The 19,674-nt window shown below is 41.2% G+C and overlaps 1 protein-coding gene across 2 annotated transcripts; it reads left to right on the top strand.

Moving 5' to 3' along the window:
- The first annotated feature begins 863 nt into the window (after positions 1 to 863).
- Positions 864 to 18,829, top strand: ell2 (elongation factor for RNA polymerase II 2). Of its 2 annotated transcripts, none has more exons than XM_019275305.2 (12): positions 864 to 1,215; positions 4,318 to 4,365; positions 5,089 to 5,201; positions 5,330 to 5,493; positions 9,735 to 9,994; positions 10,352 to 10,476; positions 11,354 to 11,426; positions 11,518 to 12,217; positions 14,746 to 14,818; positions 15,230 to 15,401; positions 15,848 to 15,892; positions 16,065 to 18,829. In XM_019275305.2, the coding sequence occupies exons 1-12, from the start codon at positions 1,042 to 1,044 to the stop codon at positions 16,179 to 16,181; spliced, it is 2,064 nt and encodes a 687-aa protein (XP_019130850.1). In that variant the 5' UTR covers positions 864 to 1,041; the 3' UTR covers positions 16,182 to 18,829. The 2 variants fall into 2 exon arrangements, with proteins under 2 accessions (XP_019130850.1, XP_019130849.1); XM_019275304.2 differs by having other exon boundaries at positions 910 to 1,215; positions 11,515 to 12,217.
- The last annotated feature ends 845 nt before the right edge of the window (positions 18,830 to 19,674 follow it).

Here is a 19,674-nt window from a genome sequence, read left to right as displayed (position 1 = left end):
TTCAGATATTATTTTTAAATTCACTTTGTATATGTGTCAGGCAGTTAATAAGGACCCAAATGTGTGCCTGTGTGTGTGTGACTCGTCGGGGGGGATGGGTGGGGTGAAGAGCTATGGTAATCTGTCGGATTCACACAGGCCTTTCCCCACCCTGCCCGAGGCTACACCTCACCAAAACACACTGCCTTAATCATCAGGTCAACGGGACTGACACTGGAAGATAGTGGAGGTGTAGCTCACATGATGTCACATTATATTCTTTATCAGTAAAGGAACCACATGAAAGATGATGACAGGCCAAAACAAAAGGAAAATAGTTGGCTGTCAAAACATTGTCCCAGCTGACTCCATGTTATGACAATAATAACAATGATTGGTATAATTCTGAAAAAGTAGTTAAAAACAAAAGCATATTGCAAGAGCACTACTTAACCACCTCCTGTGTGCTAATGTGTTGTGTTCATCTTGAGAAACAGGAAGTATACAAGTCAGTATTGTTCACAAATGTATGATTTAGATCATCCTGGTATATTACAATATCCGCCTAACTGTATTTGAAGAAAACTGCGTACTGCAGAAGTTTAGGAAAGCTACCTTTAACAGTTTCAGTAGTAGGCTGGAATTAGTTCTACCATGTCAGCAAAACACAGCAGGCCAAAGCAGTTTTGCCAAGAGGTAGCATAACTATATGTGTGTAAGCATGTGTGTGTGTGTGTCAGAGAGAGAGAGACAAGTTATGTGCTTACACAGAAAGGGAAACTAGTTACTGGAATGTTTCCTCATATAAGGCTTTAAATACAGACAAACAGGATCATGTGCAGTCTTGGTTGTGCAAAGTAAACTAAATAATAGCACACTTTTTTTTATGCACAATATAAGAAGCAATTCTATATTCTATAAACTGGGTGTAATTTCACTGAGCTTTGAAAGTGAAATACTAACAAGCTGGCAAGTCAAAACCAATCCAGTGCTGTCAGCCCTTTAGGCAGCAGCTGTAGTCCCTCCCCGGGCCGGAGCGAGCACAGGGAGCCGGGCTGCTAAATGCTCCAGCCTCAAAGGGACGATGGTGGAGGGCTGGTAAAGATGGCGGCGCTCTCCGAGGATGGGAGGTACGGATTAAATTGTGGCCAACAGAGCGCCGACAGAGTCACCGTGTTACACGTCAAATTGACCGAGACAGCACTGAGAGCGATAGAGAGCCACCAAAAGTGTACGGTGAGTGAAACGGGTCGTTTATTTGTGTTAAAACGAGCCGGGACTGGTCGGGCTGACACAGCTCGTCTCAGCTGTGAAGCTCGACTGCCACGCACAGCTAACGCTACAAAGTTAGCTACGCTGTTGACAGAGCGAGTTTCTTTTTTGTTTCTTTTTTTAATTATATTAGCCATGTGTCATTCAATGAATCAACCGGACACGGTAAATGAAGCCTTGGGCTTACGCTCTGGCCAGGTTTTATGAGCTGACAAATGTTATTTAACGTAGAAAACCTGTTGGTAAAGTTGGACACTGATTAGCCGACGTTAGCTGTAGCTACCTCAGTCTGAACCTGCTGTGCTGGCCAGTCTGCCCCCTCCTCCTCTCTGCCAAACTAATATTACTTTGACCAAATTAGGAAAGTGGTAATTTCATATCGATGAATAACGTTACACTGGGCAAGTTTGTAAAGCTGTGAATTTAAGATAAAAACCTCAGTGAACTAACTTGAACTTTCATTCGACGCTGTTGTATTTGCGTCAGGGTGGAAATGTCCGGATAAATACGAGGCGAAATGTAACTTGATAACAAGTTAGTGGCGTCTGAAGCATGTAGGTAGGTGGACTGGTCAGCTTACCATATGGTTACAAGTAAAGTCGCTAGTTAGAAAAAGAAAAAAAAGCCCTAACACCGCAGTCCAGCAGGGCTATGAAGCTCTTAGCCAGGCTCATCCCTTTATGGCCATTTAACTTGATCATAAAATGTTGCAGGCAGACACTGGAGCTACAGGATGTATGTGAGCAAGTGCCTCGAAGGTTCACACGGTACATTTAAATATTTAATTTGGGCTTGTTTGCCAAATGGCTGATTTTTTTTTTTTCTTTTTTTTTTCTCAGGTTAAGCTGCATGAGTAGGCAAGAAGTTATACATATACTCTCTCTCTATATATATATATGTACTCTAAAATATATAATAACTGCTTATGGTATCTGTGTCAAATATACATTTTTTTTCTTTTTTAGCTCTCTACAATTTACTAAATTAAACGCACTGCATTTCACCCCCTGAGCTTGACACCGCCGGTCATTGAGAAGCTTTTGAAACTTAAGTGTGCTAATGGGATACTGCATAACTGTGCAGATTAAATATAACTTGGTAATCTTGAACCGTACAAATGCTGTAATCTCGTTGAGGTGCTACACAGGTGAACTAATCTGAGACAGACAGAGAGAGACCTCTGCAGTCTTGAATTGCAGAGGCCCGAAGCCAAGTTACCTGACCGAAACTCTGCCAACAACAACCCTGTTACATAACACAGTGCCTGGGCCTAGGTCTCTGCTTGGAGCTGATGCACTGTAGCTTAGCATGGGGCTGGAGTGTTCAGAGGTCTCTGACTGCTTTTTATGGCGCATGGTGTGCGTCTGTATGTATGCCGCACACAACACACACTCCTCACAGCCTTGTATGTGAAACTTTTGCTCACTGCCAGCCCTTATAATAAAGCCTTCAGAGTGTTTTTGGGATAAATACAACAATCTAACAGGATGATTTAGTCCATGACAGCTGGTGAACCCAGCCATCACTAAGTTGAATGAATTCTTTTGTGACAGCCCATGCTACGACCTTATTGGATGTGCTAATGTTGGTCTGTACGCTGCATTGAACGGCAGCCTGCCATCTCTTGCTGACTGAGCAGCCAAAACTGCCTGCTTTTTGTTTCTCTCTCCCCCAGTAATGTGTGCTGTAGCTCTACCAGTCATCGAACTATGGAAGCTGGCTATCTTTGTCTTTCTGTGGTGATGTGAAATGTGATCAGAACTGTGCATGTGAGGACTGGTTGGTGTGCATGTGTGTGAGCGAGTGTATGGATAGTGGGGGAGGGAGTCAGTCAGTGGCTTGCTGTAGCTTAGCTTAGCCCTAACAAACCATGACATGGTTCTTTCAGTCTGAAAAATCTACATTTTTATCCTTAATTGTCCGCCTCTTGTTATGAGTTAGCAAGCATGTTTTAATGTCTAGGAATGTAGAGAAGCTGCTGTTGATAAAATTTCACATTCCGCTCGAGCCAGAACAATTCAGAAGACTATGATTTAGCCGACCGGTTCCCCTGTTGGCTGTGTGAATGAGCTGGGAGTCCTGTGCGTTCCTATCCTAACCTGTACTGCAGCAGAGCAGCCACTGCATATTTGTGGCAGTCCACTCTGTTTCAAGTAGCCATCGACACAAACCTACGCAAAACGAAGACATTTCAGAAATATCCTCTCCAAAATATCTGCTGTGTTTGAGTGTTGTTCCACTCTTGCCTTCAGATAAAAGCAAACGATTTTACCCACCACCTACTTCTTAACCACAGAAGACACAGGTAAAGTTGACTCAGAGTGTCTCTCTGCACATTTAAACCTAAGGAGCTGAATGTTGGCTGTCAGTGGGCAGTCATCAAGTCTTTGTGGCTGTAAGTCACACATGGTTTCTGCAGCATGCACCAGACCACTGGTGGCTCATAATCAACAGGAAAAAAAAATGCAACTAACTAATTTTTTTTTTCACCAAAATGCCAAACATTCCTGAGCTAAGCCTCTCAGATGTGAATATTTGCTTCTTTTTAGTGAATGTAAACTGGTTGTCAGACATCGCGCTCTGCTTTAGAAATTAAAAACAAAAACCCAAATAAAAGTCTGTAGATTAATCAGTGACTGCTACAGCAAACATATTCTCAATGAATGTCTTGGCCTGACACAGTAGTGTTAACAGGTTCACAGTGTCAGTCTGTCTGCAGCGCTGGCTCTTCAGGTTTTCTCGTTTGCATTTTCTCTCACACAGCCACAGAAGGCATGTGCAGCCACCATGTCCAACATTGAACAGAATATGTAAATCGAGCGTTTGATCAGTGTAACCAGGGTCATGCTAGGTATGCTCAGCGTCTCAGGATTCTAAGGCTCTGCTGTTTCTCCAACCCAGTGTTTTGAGCTTTGTCAAATAAAGGAACATGTTCTGCAGGTTCTCCATTTTTAAAATCTGACATTGCGTAGCTGTTCTTCGTTATGTAACTAATTTGTTTTGCTTTCCAAACAATCCTTAACATCTCCAAAGTCCTCTTAAACTGGTTATTCTGTTTACTTTCAGAATGTATCTTCTTTGCGGCCAACGATACAATTCAAGGGACTCCAAGGGGTAAGTACTCCCCAAGGCAGGGGTCGGATGATTGATTGCATCCAATAAATAATAACTAAATAAAAATAATGAATAAATAAATTGAAATAAACCTCTCTGTTTGTGACAGTCTGTAGTGACAAGCTTCATTTTGTATCTGTGTACTGTTTTTGCTTCCATATGCTTAGTTGTATTTTATTGAAAGGCGCACACACCAATAAAACTACTGACATGGTCAATGAGCTACTCAAGTACTTCAGTTTACAGTTATTGATTTTTATGATTGTAAAATCATCTTCATTTTTATCATATTGGAAGAGATGTTTTTTTTTAATGTTTTTTTGGGTACAGTCATTGCACATGTAGAAGAATTGTAAAGCTAGTTTATATGTGGTGATTAATTTAGGATTGGTTGTATAATACACACTGTCTGCTGAACTGTTCAGAGGCACAAACTAACATCTGAAGTCTATGAACACCGTTTTGTGCTGCTTCTAGTCCATGATGCACATGACTCACATACAGCCTCCCCTTAGCTGCTGAGATCTAACGTTCTCATGCTATCTTCCATGTTGTTCACATCAAACAGCCCATAGGCCAGATGTAGACACGGCTTTCTTACATTATGTGCATGCACAGATACTGAACTGTAAGGAAAACCCAGGCAAGAATTGAAGGTGTTTAACAACATAGTTGTGTATTACATATGGAAGTTTAATAATTTTATTTATTTATTTTTTACAGTGTATTAAAATTCCCAAGACGGATTCCTCCTCTGGCACCTTCCACAATTTTGATTTCTACCTGTCTAATGTGGGCAAGGATAACCCTCAGGGAAGCTTTGAGTGCATCCATCAGTATGTGTCGAGTTCATTTTAATCACTTGTCAGCTGAATCAACTGCTACTGTCTTACCACACATTGCTAGAAGGTAATCCAGCTCTGCCTCACATTTTTTCTGTCTCATCCTCCCTCTTTGTCTCCAGCTCAGGGGCCTCACACCTGGCTTTGTTGGCAACAGTACAGGACAAGGTCACGGTGTGCGCCACTAATGACTCCTACCAGGTGACCCGGGAACGCATGACCCAGGCCGCGGAGGACACACGTGAACATGGGACCAAAGTCATCAAGCCTGGGAGCCAGTACAGAGGTAAGGCCCTCACTGCAGTCTCACTAGCGTTGCTTTACGTCCTATCAACGCCTCTCCTCTCTTTTCAAACTCAGCCCCTTTTGAGAGACTGAATAGGTGAAAGCTGAAAGCCGGACTCCATTCAAAGCCATTATTGCAACTGACTAAGCCATTTTGTCGTCTCAGTCTTTTCCAGATTAGCAGTCTGACTGATAAGGGCCAAAGGTGGTGGTTGAAGCTATTTCTGTTTTATTGACACACAGCCTGGCAAAATGATATAGAAAGTGTCACAGTACAGGGACCAAGTGCTGCTTGTGTTTATCTGTCACTCGCAAACAGTTGACTGTTTGTTAAGCCCCGCCCTCCTTAGTTACTGTTGCTACCTCTGTCAAGCTTTCTATTGCTCACACTGTTTACTATGATAATGTGGCAGATTTAACTTTAAGTTTTGAACCAGTAGGTCTTGGGTTCTTCACGGAAGTAAACAAAAGCAGGCTTCTTGAAGCTACCTGACAACAGTGTGTGTTTGTTTTTTGTTTTTTTGTGTAGGTAGTTGATGTAAGCTAATACCAATTTTTAAACTCCTAGAGTCAGCTGACTTTTGAATGTTTCCTTCTGACACATTTTAAAATGAGAACCCTGTAAAAGTGGTCTTACGTTAGAGAGAAGAAGTAGTTCCCAGCAATATCAACTAATCGGTCAACGGTGTATATGTAAAATGATTTAACTTACTTTATTATTTAAAGAAAACTGCAATGCAAAAACTGTCAGGTTGTAAACTCATTATTTCCTGACACACAAATCATAATGACAGTTAGTGTTGGGTGGCTTACCTTTCCACCTACACTGTAGAACCCATAAAAGTTTGCATAACAGCTGCTTTGGGTTCGTTATTGTCCACCCAGACTGGCTTTGCTTGCTCGTCTCCTCCGTTTTTGTAGCAAACAACATTGAGTGACCCCTCCTGAATCACAAGGTAAACTTTAAATGGTTGTTTGCCCTTTATAGACTGTAGATTTTCTAGCACAACATTACAGTTCCAATATTAACCACATTCAAACAAATGTTACAATTTCAAACAAGCGGCCGCTCTTGTAGTTACAGAACACAGTGTGAATTTTGGAAATTTTAGTTGCATCTTGGTGGATTTGTCAGCTATCTTTCTAATGTAACCTATAACCACACAAAATAATGTAAAAAGCTAATAACATGCACATTGCCTTTGGACTTGGTGACTACTGTAAGCTCGTTGTCCAGACATGCTAACATCTGCAGTTTGTTTCAGAGCAGATAGTTTGATCCGTTCATTGCATTTCGCTTTGTATTTTGGATCTTTGAAAGACTACAAAAAAGACATTCTTGAGATACTGACTATCATGCTTGTCATGCACAGCGCTTCATTGTGTAGAGAAATGCAAAGCTTGATTAGATAAACTTTTATGATCCTGCACCGGGCAAATTCACTTGTCACAGTAGCTCATATACACAAAGTTGATAATAAATTATTCACAAGTAAGAAATGTATAGTAAAAGTCATGAAGTCAGGCTGACGTTGAAGAGTCTGACAGCTGTAAATGAAGAACCTGCGGTAGCATGACAGGCTTGTGACATGTAGTTAGTTACGAAACTATGATTGGACAGTTGGTGTGAGGGGTTTAGTCACTACACTCATAAATATTTCGACCAGTTTCCTGTCCACTGTGCCACCCAGTGCCAGGATTTGAGCCACACAAGCTGAACAGAAAAAGTAATCTTTGATAATCTTATTTGGCTTGTCACTCTCTTCAGCCTGACTCCTGTGTCTTATCCACCTCAGAGCAGGTAGGGTAAGAGATGTTCAAGAAAACAGCATGTCCTTTCCTGCCTGCCTGTCTTTTCAACATGTTTTCTTTTTAGTCTTAGCAGAAACCTGTTGTACAAACTCTCAATTACAAAACCAATACAGGCACAAGGCACAAACTGCCAAACACCAACTGCCTGCACATGTTTGAGGTGTATATATCTGCTCACAATTACAGTATTATCATGTTTTTTTTTAAGTTTCCAGATAAATAACAGATGTACAGATTAAAAAAAAAAAAAAAGAGCATGCCAGTAAAGGAAACCTCAAAGGAAGAGCAGCGTTACTATCATGGAAGTGGTTTAGCAACGCTAAATGCAAAATATTGTGATGGCCTGTGTTCATCACTAATAAGGATGCAATTATTATTTAATTAAGTTAATAGGTAGCTAATAGTTTATTATTAAGGCAGCAGTAGCTCAGTCTGTAGCGACTTGGCTTGGGAATCAGATGGACCACACTGACCACAAGATGAGCAGGGCAACAAACACCAAAATGCTCCCTGGGCACTGCTACTTGGTTGCCCATCACGTAACTATAAGCCCTTTGTGTGTGTCATTGTATTTGAGACCTGTGTTTAGTGGAGTGTTAAAAAATTCCCCTTTGAGGGATCAATAGAGTGAATCTTCTTAATTAAAAAAAAAAAATGGAATTATAGAGCACCAATTTAAAAAAAAAAAAAGAACTGATTTAAAATTAAAACATAAAATTGTATTTCCTTATTTCATTGTTTTGGATTTGGTCAGTTTAGTTGGTTGTGGTGGAGTTTTAAGTATTTAATGTTGCTGGCTGGTAAAAGTTGAATCTAATTTATTCATATGCAAGCGAGCACAGTGTGTGCCTCTCTAGTGTCAATATTACAGCTGGGAGTTCTTTCAACGTTAATGTTTAAATGACAGTTATGCAGCCAATGTCTTGACTGTTCCACTTCTGAGAAAATTGGACAGAAATAATGCAGGTTTCAGACATGAAACTGAAATTTAACTGTTTGTATGTGTACTAAAGCAGAAAGAAATGCTCAGCAGGTTTAGGAGACAGGTGACAGGTGTCTCCATCCATTCTCCTTTTTAATAATGTTCTATGTAGCTTATCTTTGTCAACTTGGAGCTGAGACAGCCATGTTTCACTGTTTGAGTAGAGTCATTTTGTATCCACAATACAAAGCAGACTCAGCCAGTTTTATATCAGACGATTTGTGCTGTGAGCTAAACATCTGATTCTGTTGGATATAAAGATTTTCTTGGTTATACCAAAGTATTTTTCAGTGAGTTTAAACCTCCCCAGGCCCTGGGGATACATTTGCATACACTGGCCCAGATAGAAACTGGGAAACGAGAGGAGCAGCAGAGAAAAGGGGTGGGACAGGAGCTTGTAGCAGCTGGTTTGGAGTGAGCACCCTATTTACTAATGCAAAAGGGGCCTTTAGTGTCTTGTTGTCACAGGTTGTTAATTTCAGGTAACTGACTGTAATTTTCATCTTTATGTTTGTCTGTAGCCTTTATCTTTTTAATGAGCTGCACAACCCTTGTCATTTCAAATTCATTGGCATTTAATGTTCTAAGTTACTCTACTTTTATTATTTCTTATTACATAAGCTTGTCATCTGCAGCAGCCTGTTATTAGGCTGTCAAAACACAATGTGCAAGCTTACAACTCCTCCCAGTGCTCCAGATCTTCTTGACAACAACAACTGAGCGAGGTTCCTTTCTCTTCCTCTAGCTAAACTTAATCTCACAAATCTTTAGAATTGCATAATGACCATATAACAGTATAGGGAAATGTGCAGGCACCATGACTTTGCATATGGCTCAATACCAAGGACAAGACTTAGCTTGGGTTCTAATCACAGACTGTAAACTAGTCTTAGTTGTTCCAAAGAACTGCATTCCCGTATACACTGTAGTTCAGTGTGTTGTGTGTTGTGTCTACTGCTGGCCTCTTTCTATTTTCATTATATGATTGACTCATCATTGGTATTTGATGATTCCATTAGCAGGTCCTCCTTGCTTCAAAGATTGAAAAAAGTAGTTATTAGAACCAAAAAAAGCAGGCAGCTTTCCCCTGAAATTTCTTAAACTGACATGAGGAACCACTCATAATTTCACCTTGTGTAACCTTGATATCCAGTTCCCAGTGGGAAGTTTGGTTTACTTTTGGCTTTTTCAATTTCCTCAGTCTGTCAAATATTCCTGGTATGTTTATTTGACACTCTCTGGTCCTCATTATTTGGAGAAACAGTCGTTACTCATTGGCTTCTCTTCAAACATGCAGATGCAGATTCTACTCTGCAAGCGGTATTTGTAGATATAAAGAGATTAAGATGGTAGGTGGGAGTAAATATGTGACCACAAAAAATATATATGTTGATGAACTTCCCTGGAGAGAAGAGGCTTTTAATTTAGTCTTTACTTTCTGTCTCTAGGAAAGCAAGTCCATATCCGTAAGCCGGCGCTGTCGGCCCCAGAGGTGGTCCCAGAGCGCAAGCGCTCCACACCCATCAACCCAGCCAACACTATTCGTAAGTGCCTTTCCAATAACCCTGTGTCCCAGCGGCCGTTCCGGGATCGCATCATCCACCTGCTGGCGCTGAGGTCCTACAAGAAGCTGGAAGTGCTTGCCCGTTTGCAGCGGGACGGTATCAACCAGAAGGACCGAAACTCACTGGGGACCACCCTGCAACAGGTACTGTAAGGTGTCTGTAAGGAAGCGACCCAGTGATCACTGTTTAAACGTCTGCCGTTCCAACAGTTTGTTTTTACAATAAGATAAAAAGCTTATTTCACACATCAAATATCCAGTTTCAGGGATCCCCTTACATGAGATATAAGCACACATACCTTCCTGTAAGGAAATCCTGTTCACAGTACAAATGCTTCATTCACTTACTCATAACTCATAATCCTTTAACACTTTTTGCATGCACAGATGTTGTACAGGAAACGTGAATTTTCTATACGTGTTGTTTAACTCCGTTGCTGTAATAGTTCAACTTTTAAGGTACTGGTGTATGTGTGTGGTTTTTTTTTTTCCATTAAACAGGTGGCAAACCTGAACCCCAAAGACAACACATATTCATTGAAGGACTTTATATATCGTGATGTCCAGCGTGACTGGCCTGGCTACTCTGAGGATGAGAAGTCCCAGGTTGACCGGATCCTGGCTCGGTACAGAAATAGCCTATCAGGCTTTTTACTCACTCTCAGAGCTCAAATACGAACTTACTTTAACCAATAAAGCTTTTGTATTTTATGTGTGACATACTTAAATTTAAGTACGAGTTTAACGTGCTAGCCTGGAACCCCCTGAGGGCTGAAGGTGTCTGTTATTACAGTTGTTCTTCACACAGTGACTATTGCCAAACTGCATTGTTTGTTACAGTGGATCCCAATGTTAGTTTTTGGTTTATTTATTGCTCAGAGTGATCTGTGTGGAAAACAGCTGTTGCGCTCTATGAAGGATAAAGTAGCAACTATAAGCGGCCACCTTTCAGTTGTACAGGGGGTGATTGATATAACAGACACAACTATACAGTGTAATGGAGCCAAGTCTGTGGCTGTACTTTGTGGTGGTGTTGAATTGCATCATATTGTTAGCTGTTGATGTTATTTAGTCTATGTAAACACATGCAGGAGACAAAATAGCTTATGGTTTGATATGAGATATGCATTATTCTGGTAGTGAAAGAGCAGGCAGAACGTTTTTATAGCTTGTGTGATTACTTATTGAAATTTGTGAACAAACAAAGTGTATCACGGAGGCCTGACAAACATGTTGAGTACATACAGCACTCATAAAAGCAGTTTCTTTTAAAGATGTAAAATTGTGTTTTTTTTTATATACATGTTTGCTAGCTTGCTGTCTTTTTCTTCTTTGCCTTTGTTGGCTCACAGCTGCTGTCTGTTATTAAGAAAGTATAGATGCCTGTGAAAATAACTTTCTACGCGAGGAGTGTGTTTAAAAATAAAACGGTTGCTTTAGTAGAAGTATGATTTCTTCAACAGGTCCATTCTCTACTGACACACACTTTTCTTTTGTTAACAGCAAATTAGGCCTTCCTACTGAGACCCTCTCATCAAGCAGTTCTCCCAAAGACAGTGTTCCTACATCTCCCCAGGTATCTGAACTAATGCACCCTGACATACACACATGCACCCCGAAGTAAAGTTTGCAAATTTTTAGCTAATTCTGGTGTTTTCTTCCAGAAGCGCCAGCCAGACTTTGACTTTATCGATCCTTTGGCGCCCAAGAAAGCCCGCATCTCCCACCTCAGCAATCGAGGGCCGGCCGCGTCTTCATCCTCTTCCTCCACTGACCGCCGCGAGGACGAGGGCAGCCCCAGCTCTAAGCGCTCGTCCCTACCTTCCAACGTCACCTCGGGCCCTCCCACCCATCTCCCCATCTCGTCCCACCCTCCTGCACCCTCTCACCAGCAGCCCAGCCCAGCCTCCAACTCCAACTCACCCAGCACCCCGGAGGGCTGCGGCACCCAGGACCTGCCCATGGACCAGAGTTCCTCCTGCAGAGACCCTTCACCCAGCCCGTTCTCCTCCGATAGGGCCCTGCAGGACCGCTATAGACACCCTGTCCCTGTCCCCACACCAGCCGCCTCCCCCAGCCCTCCTCCTCCTCCTCCCCCTCCTCCTCCTCCTTGCACCTCACTCACAGTTACCTCCACTGTCATCACCAGCCCTCCTTTGTCCAGCAGTACCAACAAGAAGTTTAAAAAGAAATCTAAGAAGCACAAAGAGAAGGATCGAGAGAGGGAAAAAGGGAAACGGACGGAAAGAGGCAGCAGAAGTCCTTCCAATGTAGCAGAGCAGGCTGAGGAGACTCGTAGAGCCAAGAAGAGGCGCAGCGCTGAGGAGAGCAGAGAAGTTATTGACAAAAATCCTCAGAAAGCTCAAGGTGGGTTTCAGCCAAAGTTGCACGGTACCCCGCGGTGCCAAATCGTAATGGTTCCTACTATACTAGAAATTCTACACAACGGTACTACCATGGATTACTATACTACCAGTTTCAATAGAAATTCGCTTCAAAACAAACAACAGACTAAAGTTCTGTTCGCGCATAGCTTACAGTCACAAACACACAATACACTCACCATGGCAGAAGCACCGGGCCAGAGCGTCGAGTCTGCTGCGTCGTCGTTGTCGGTGGTACCACTGATTTTGCTTAAAAAAAACAACAAAAAAAACGCGTTGTTTCGAACTTGTTTCAGTCTAATTCTTACTTCACGTATTCAAGTATTATGTTTATCATGCAGCAAACAACATTATAAGTAATTAATAGGTATCTATAACTTTCATTAAAATAATAATAGCAAGTGGTGTAATATAAAATAAAAGGCTGCAGTATCGCGATAATACCCAGAACCGTGATACTTTGTCTGGTATAGTATCATGGTTACTCATTTTGGTATGGTGACTCTAGTTTCTGCCTTATCAGCATCACTGAACCAAGAGTTTCAAGACAGAAATGACTATACCAGTTTTTTCATTGCATGTCCATTTGCTGCCCTACACACACCTCATCTTACTATCAAAAATTTTTCCAGCGTGCACATCATTTTTTTTATATTTTAATGTTTTTTTACACTCTCCAGCAGCAGTTAGTTCTTATTCCCTTCATTTATTAAGTTTATTTAGTCGATTACTTAATCAGTGTGTGGTCATTAAGTTAATTGGACATCTTTAAAGATGCATTAATCTTTTTTTTCTTTTTTCTTTTTTTTTATACACTGATTAACTACATGTAATTGAAAAGAGGTTGTTCATTGTGTCACACACAGGAAATTGTGGGGAGCATTTTAGCCTTGTGTAATTTAATTTTTGTTGTTTTAAGTGCTCACACTTCCATATGAACAAACGACTATTATTAGCAAATGAGCTTTGATAAACGCACAGACAAAGTTGACGACTTGTTTCTGTCCACATGAAAAATTAGCTTCTTTCACTAAGACATCTTGATATGCCACGTTACGTGTAAATAATGAAGATGACTGTATTCCATTTAGTTGTTTCGGGGTCGTGGTATTTTACATACCGGCTCTCTGTCACGGCTCACTGAAACACATGAAAAGAACCGAGCCATTGTTAGCGTTCTGAGTAACATCTGTGCTTTTATGTACTATCACAAGATCAGGTCTCTGTTGTTAAAAATGGAATGATACGCTGCTCTGCGTCTGCTCGTCAATCAATGTTTGTCGACTTGTTTTGAAGTTTGTCTGCCCCCCAGTGGTCACAAATTAATTGAAGTGGCTTTAATATTTTTAACAAATGTCCTTGTAGGAGTGTTGATTTCACCTGCTTTTTCTATAAGGAGCTCAAAACAAGAATTTAGAGGACAAGGAAACTTGGAAAATAAAGTAAAATATGCACACAAAAAAATGGCCTATCTAGAATATTACAGCACGGTTTGTTATTGCCAATACGCAATGCACCTGTTTTAAAGTCCTACTTAACAAGAAGACATTCATATTTTGGAATAAAATGTAAAAACAGACAATGTTGGACAGTGAGTAAAGAAGTATTTCATGTAATAAAGAATTATTGAAAACAGCGATAATGCATTTAAATCCAATCCAACTTGGAAAACATTGCTTGTCTGGCAATTTTAAACATGTAAGTGTTCACAAATTCAAGCAGCACTGAAATGTCTTGTGACTCATGTCTCATCTGTCAAAGTGTTCAGCTTGTAGCCAGTTTATCTTTCAGACTTTGAGTTGTTGTTCACCATGTTTCAATGTTTATCTCTTGCCACTTCTCTCAAGCCCCCCCCCCCCCCCCCCCCCTCCCCCCCCCCCCCCCCCCCCCCCCCCCCCCCCCCCCCCCCCCCCCCCCCCCCCCCCCCCCCCCCCCCCCCCCCCCCCCCCCCACCCCCCCCCCCCCCCCCCCCCCCCCCCCCCCCCCCTCCCCCCCCCCCCCCCCCCCCCCCCCCCCCCCCCCCCCCCCCCCCCCCCCTCGCTCCCACAAAAATCACATACAGTTTGATCTCTGTGTACGCTCATGCACAAGATGTTGTCTGAACATGCTGAGGCATTGATCTGAGCCTCTTCGTGTTGTGTTTGCAAGACTTAATTTCCTAACAGTACCTGTGTTGCAGTCTTTCTCAGAATATGCCTACGCTAGGTTTAATAACTGCTAACAAGTCAGGAGCTCTTACTTAATGTTTTCATTACAGTGTCATTTACTGTCTGTTTGCATATTTGGCAAAAATGGACCAGATCAATGGTCCTGTGCAAAAACTATTACATATAAAATCACCTACAGAATACAAAAGCATCAAAAGGCAAAACAAATGACACAGCATTTCGTATTCTTGGCCTCATTAAGGCTGCTAAATGTAGTCATCCATCCTTACAGAAGTGTTGATTGTTTGTATTATAGATTATGGTTGAAGTGTTTACACTCCTACACTTTACTCTTTCTCCCCAGACTCTTCAGATAAAGAGAAGCCAGTCCAGTCCACCGAGTTCTCTTCCACCATTGATATGCCTGACTATGTAGTGTGAGTATCTTTTTGATATACCTCAGATTTTCCATTGCTCCTTTCACGTCTCTCATTTCTCACTTTGAACCTTTTAGCCATCCGTTTAAACAGAACATTGAGAATTTGGACATGGAAACGCAGCAAAAAAACAGATGTGTGCAGCCTGGTACTCTTCTTTCACCGCTGCACTAGGACTGTTTTGCACTTTCCACGTCATGGGTACATATTATCCATTGCGCATCATAAATAGAGAAGCGCACCAGATGTTAGACAGGGTTTCCACCTTTCTTTCAATACCGTGTCCTTTATAGCAAGGTGTCATAACACGGAAAGCTGAGGAAAGGTTTGCTCACAGTGCTGCTTTTGGACTTTTTTGCACCTAGCTTTCAAAAGAATCACTCCCTTAAATTTCCATTCCTGTGTTTACAGGAAGTACATGCCGTTGGTGTCCATGGACCAGCGGCAAAGCTACAAGGACGATTTCAATGCAGAGTATGACGAGTATCGCCTGCTACATGCCCGTGTGGAAAACATCACCAGACGCTTTACCCAGCTGGATGCCCAGTGCCGAAAGCTGACACCTGGCACCAAAGAATACCAGGTCACTGTGTACACTGTACTGAAGTTGATGTGACCATTTTCACATGCCAGCTTCCTATCTAAAGCACTGCAATCCTGATTGATCCCCATTTTCATGAACTCTCAGAAAAGGTAGCTGGTTAAAGTACAAGACTATTTCAAATGGTCTGTTAGTACTTTGGTACAGCATTGCAGTGCTACACAGAAACTTGTGCATTTCCTTTGTTTATAAGTAACAGAATTATTAGTATTAAACATTTCACATCTGTTCCTTGATCCACTGAGATCTGCAGCACAGATTTTAATGTCAAAAGACCATCCTACCAAAAGCTTTGATTTCTGTACACGCTTAATGTAGCAGTCACAACATTTTCTTCCACGCTCATTACTCCTGTCACAAAGTTAGTGAATGCATGGTATGTCATTTGTATTCATATTTGCATTAAAACATTTTTTTTATTCATTCAGAAGGTGCAAGAAGAAGTCTTGAAAGAGTACAAAAAGATGAAACAAGTAAGTAGTTACAGACTTAATTTTTTATCAACCACAAACATTTTTATTGTTTCTCTTTATGAACTATATTTGCTGTTTGTTTGTTGTCAGACGCAGCAGGAGTAGCTCTTTGTGCAATAGCTGGAGTCTGTTGTGTGTCTCTTATGTGTGTTTGTGTGCTTTTGTTTTACAGCGCAGCCCCAACTACCACGAGGACAAACAGCGCTGCGAGTACCTGCACAACAAGTTGGCCCACATCAAGCGGCTAATAGCTGATTATGACCAGCGCAGAGCCCAGGCCTGGTGCTGAGAGCACAGCACACAACATCTCACTAATCAGTATTGAGAACGGAGTGTTGAACCAGGAGGGGGTGTCCAACTGGCTGTTATTTTAACACCCCTTCAGTTACTGCCTCCACAACAGTCCTGCCCCCCTACCTCTCTTCCTTCCCTTTTTCCTTTTCCCATCATCCTTCTTCATTCCTTCCTTCTTTTTCCGATCTTTGATTCCACTGGCTTCATTGTTGCCTGCAATCTTGAGAATCTCACTTTGACCCCCATATTTTTGCTTTATCTTTTCTTTTCGTTTTTTTTTTTTTCTTCCCCTCTTTCCTCTCAATGAGCTCCTGTGGAATTTTATACCACTGGACCAGTGGAAGGGGCTGCCTGCATGTGTGAAAGGGTTTGGGGGAAATACTTCAAATCTTCTAACCTTTTGAAGGACTTTATCTTCAGGCAAAAAAAAAGAACAAAAAAAGTATTTTTGAGCATCACAGAAAATATTAACAATGTATTTAAGTTTAAAAAAAAGAAAAAAAGAGGGAGATCTATTTATTTTGGGACTCGTAGTGCAAAAGAAGAGTCCGCAGATGATATATTGTTTAACCTTTGTTGAAAACAATGCAAAAAAATTACCGCGGGCCTTATGTGTTTTGACTTTGTGAAGCCATTTTGCACGCAAGATCCATTATGTCATCTCATTTGGCAAAAATCTCTCTCCTGCCTCATTTCCTCTTTTTCTAAAAACTGTACTGGATGACTTGGCCTCATGACGTTGCTAAGTTTGAGGCTGAGGAGGAAGGAAATGAGACAGGCAGGAGAAATCGTTTGAGCTGAGTGAGAAGCAACAACCGTATGTGTGCATGGATTGTAAATTTAGTTGTAATGGCGATGTGGGTTGGTGAGGGTGGGGTAACTAAAGGAATATAGTCCCTTGTTAATAGGGGGCAGTATTCCCTGCACCAACAGTGTTCACGGTGCATTATGGGTGCCTTAAGGTGTTTACACTCGGAAACGCCGAGTCGGGCCGACCTATAGGGTCCACAGGCTACACAAAGGAACTATAACTGCCTGGAAACAGGTTGTGTATGAATGTGTGTGCATGTCTGAGTGCTGGAGGAAGGAAGGGATGTGAAGTCTTGAAGGAGTGTTACAAACTGTATGAGTGTGTGCGTGTGTGTGTGTATGGTTGTGCATTATGTGGAGTGACAGGTAAAAGGAAAATAATAGAAATGTGGAGAAAAAAGTGAGAAACATGATTTAAAAAACAAACAAAAAAAAGCTGCTATAGTGTTTGACCAGCCAGAGCACTCAGGATCAACCTGGCTGGAGTAACCGTACCTGATCATAATTGAAGAGAGATAGAAGATCCTTATTTTCCAGAATGGTTCATGTCTAGACCCTGGAAAGGACTACGCTTTATCCAGAGGCAAACAAGTCTGTTTTTCTGTTTTTTTAGAATGAAGCCAAAAGTTTTCATCCACCAGAGGGCAGATCTGTTATACGATGTCCAATGTATTTGATTCTCAGTTTGAGTTCTGCAGAGCAGTGAAAGATTTCTTTTTTTTTTTCTTTTTTTTTTTTTGTTTTCCAACACTGATACCGATTTAGTTCGATGGACAGATGAACGGCTTCTATGAAAAGTCTTTAGTTCAACAAGGGAAAAATTGTTTACAAACCTGTGTTAGATTGTTTGCCAAAAATTAAACACTTTTCTGGTACTGCATCCATGGAGTACAATTTCTGATTAGAGCTTAATTTTTAGGACACATTAATACTGGAAGACGTGTCTCATTCGATGAAGAAAAAGGAAACAAAAAAAAAAGGAGTGAAGAGGAACAAGCGTCACTGTGCCCCAAGAAAGATCAACAATTGGTTTGTTGACTCAACTTTTTCTTTTAGTGGTCAGGTCCTTTTTAGAAGTCTGTTCTGTGTTCTGACACACAAATGCAGCTCGTGCTGACCTGTATTGGGGGGGGAAAAAGTGGCACCCAGAAATAGAGATTTAAGTAAATATTTGCCAGTTCTATTTCACATTTGGTTGTGGCATTCTGTCAAACAGTCAGTCTCTGCAGCAGACTGGCTGTCTTGTCCAGCTGTCAGAATCAATTTAACATAATTACAAACTGAGCTTAACTTACTTGTTGTCTCTCAAGTTATTTTGGACAGAAAATCAGCACTTGTATCTATGACGTGTCACAACAGCAGATAGAAAACCAGGCTCTTCTGAGATCTACTCTGGCTGTGGGCTACACGGTCAGCCTTTTTGGTTTATTCTTCCTGTTTTCCCTTGCTTTGGTAATCCCTGAATTTTTGAAGAGGCCACTTTAACAAATTTATGCTGGAGGCTGGAGCTTCACATGCAGCATTCAAGGTGTTATCTGTCACTTGTGTCCTCTTCTCAACCTTCCAAACATGTCTGTCTTTATCGAAAACAGATTTCCTTCAATTGGGTCTGATCAACCTGAATTAGCATTATGTGGCTCATTGTGGTGGAGACGAAGGGGTGAAGCATTTTGATCAAAAGTCTTAATAAGGAAGTGACAAAGTTTAAAAAAAGAATGCCCTGGCAGTGTTTAGATATGTAAAACCACTGAAAATCAAAGTGTGAAATCTGATCCTGCCCACGTGAAAATGTAAGACATTTCAATAAAAATCAACTTAGTTTTACCTGGAAAATGTCTTTTTGTTGTGTGTCCTTCATAGTTTTCCTTTCTATGCAATTGTTAATGTGGTGTTACTGTTATGACTGATATTCTAAATTACAATTAGATTCTCAGTCAAAGCAGATTAAGCTCCATCAGTAGTGTAAGACCATTTTGTGCCAACTAGGGTAGAAAATATTACACTGGTCTAGTATATAAATGTAATTAGTCTTTGAAACATTGGTTCTGAATGTTTGCCCAGTTTTTCTTGGCACCTGCAGTTTAATTAGTACCCCCATTCGTTAAATTGTTGGAAACTAAACTGGAGGGTAGTGTGATGTAGCTTTCCCCATATGAAAGAGAATAATAAATGTAAGTTATACCGCAGTATTCAAAAACATGTTTGAACCAGCATTAGTGAAATAGAATTTGGTAATGGTACTTTGATGTTTCTAGGTGCAAGATTTCTTTGTAGGTTAGACCTTTTGAGGACAAAAAAATTAATTCAGATTTGTGCTCATTTAACTGGAGTCTGCTCTATTTCTGGATCCAAAGCTGACCAAACAGCTGCTTACAGATTATACCTCTGCACTTCCTTGTAGTTTACAGCTGAGTAAAACTGGTTATGCTTTTGACTCATAACATGACTAGTTGTAAACAATAACTGCTCTAGGCAAGCAGAAAGAGGTACGTTCAGTGATGATGGATTAACAGTAGATGGCAGAGTTGTTAAAGATGTTTGTATGTTCGTACGTCATAGATTGTGTTACCATGGACTGGATCAAGCTGCAGAACAAGAGAGAGTCCCAAAGCACAAAATATCATCTACATGTTTCTTCCCTGAGCTGGCACCAACACCAAGTTAAGATGCAACAAAAC

The sequence above is a fragment of the Larimichthys crocea genome, chromosome VI (genome assembly GCF_000972845.2).
Source record: "Larimichthys crocea isolate SSNF chromosome VI, L_crocea_2.0, whole genome shotgun sequence".
Taxonomy (NCBI): Eukaryota; Metazoa; Chordata; class Actinopteri; family Sciaenidae; genus Larimichthys; species Larimichthys crocea.
The sequence above is the reverse complement of the archived record's forward strand: the minus strand, read 5'-3'. Positions and strand labels throughout refer to the sequence as shown.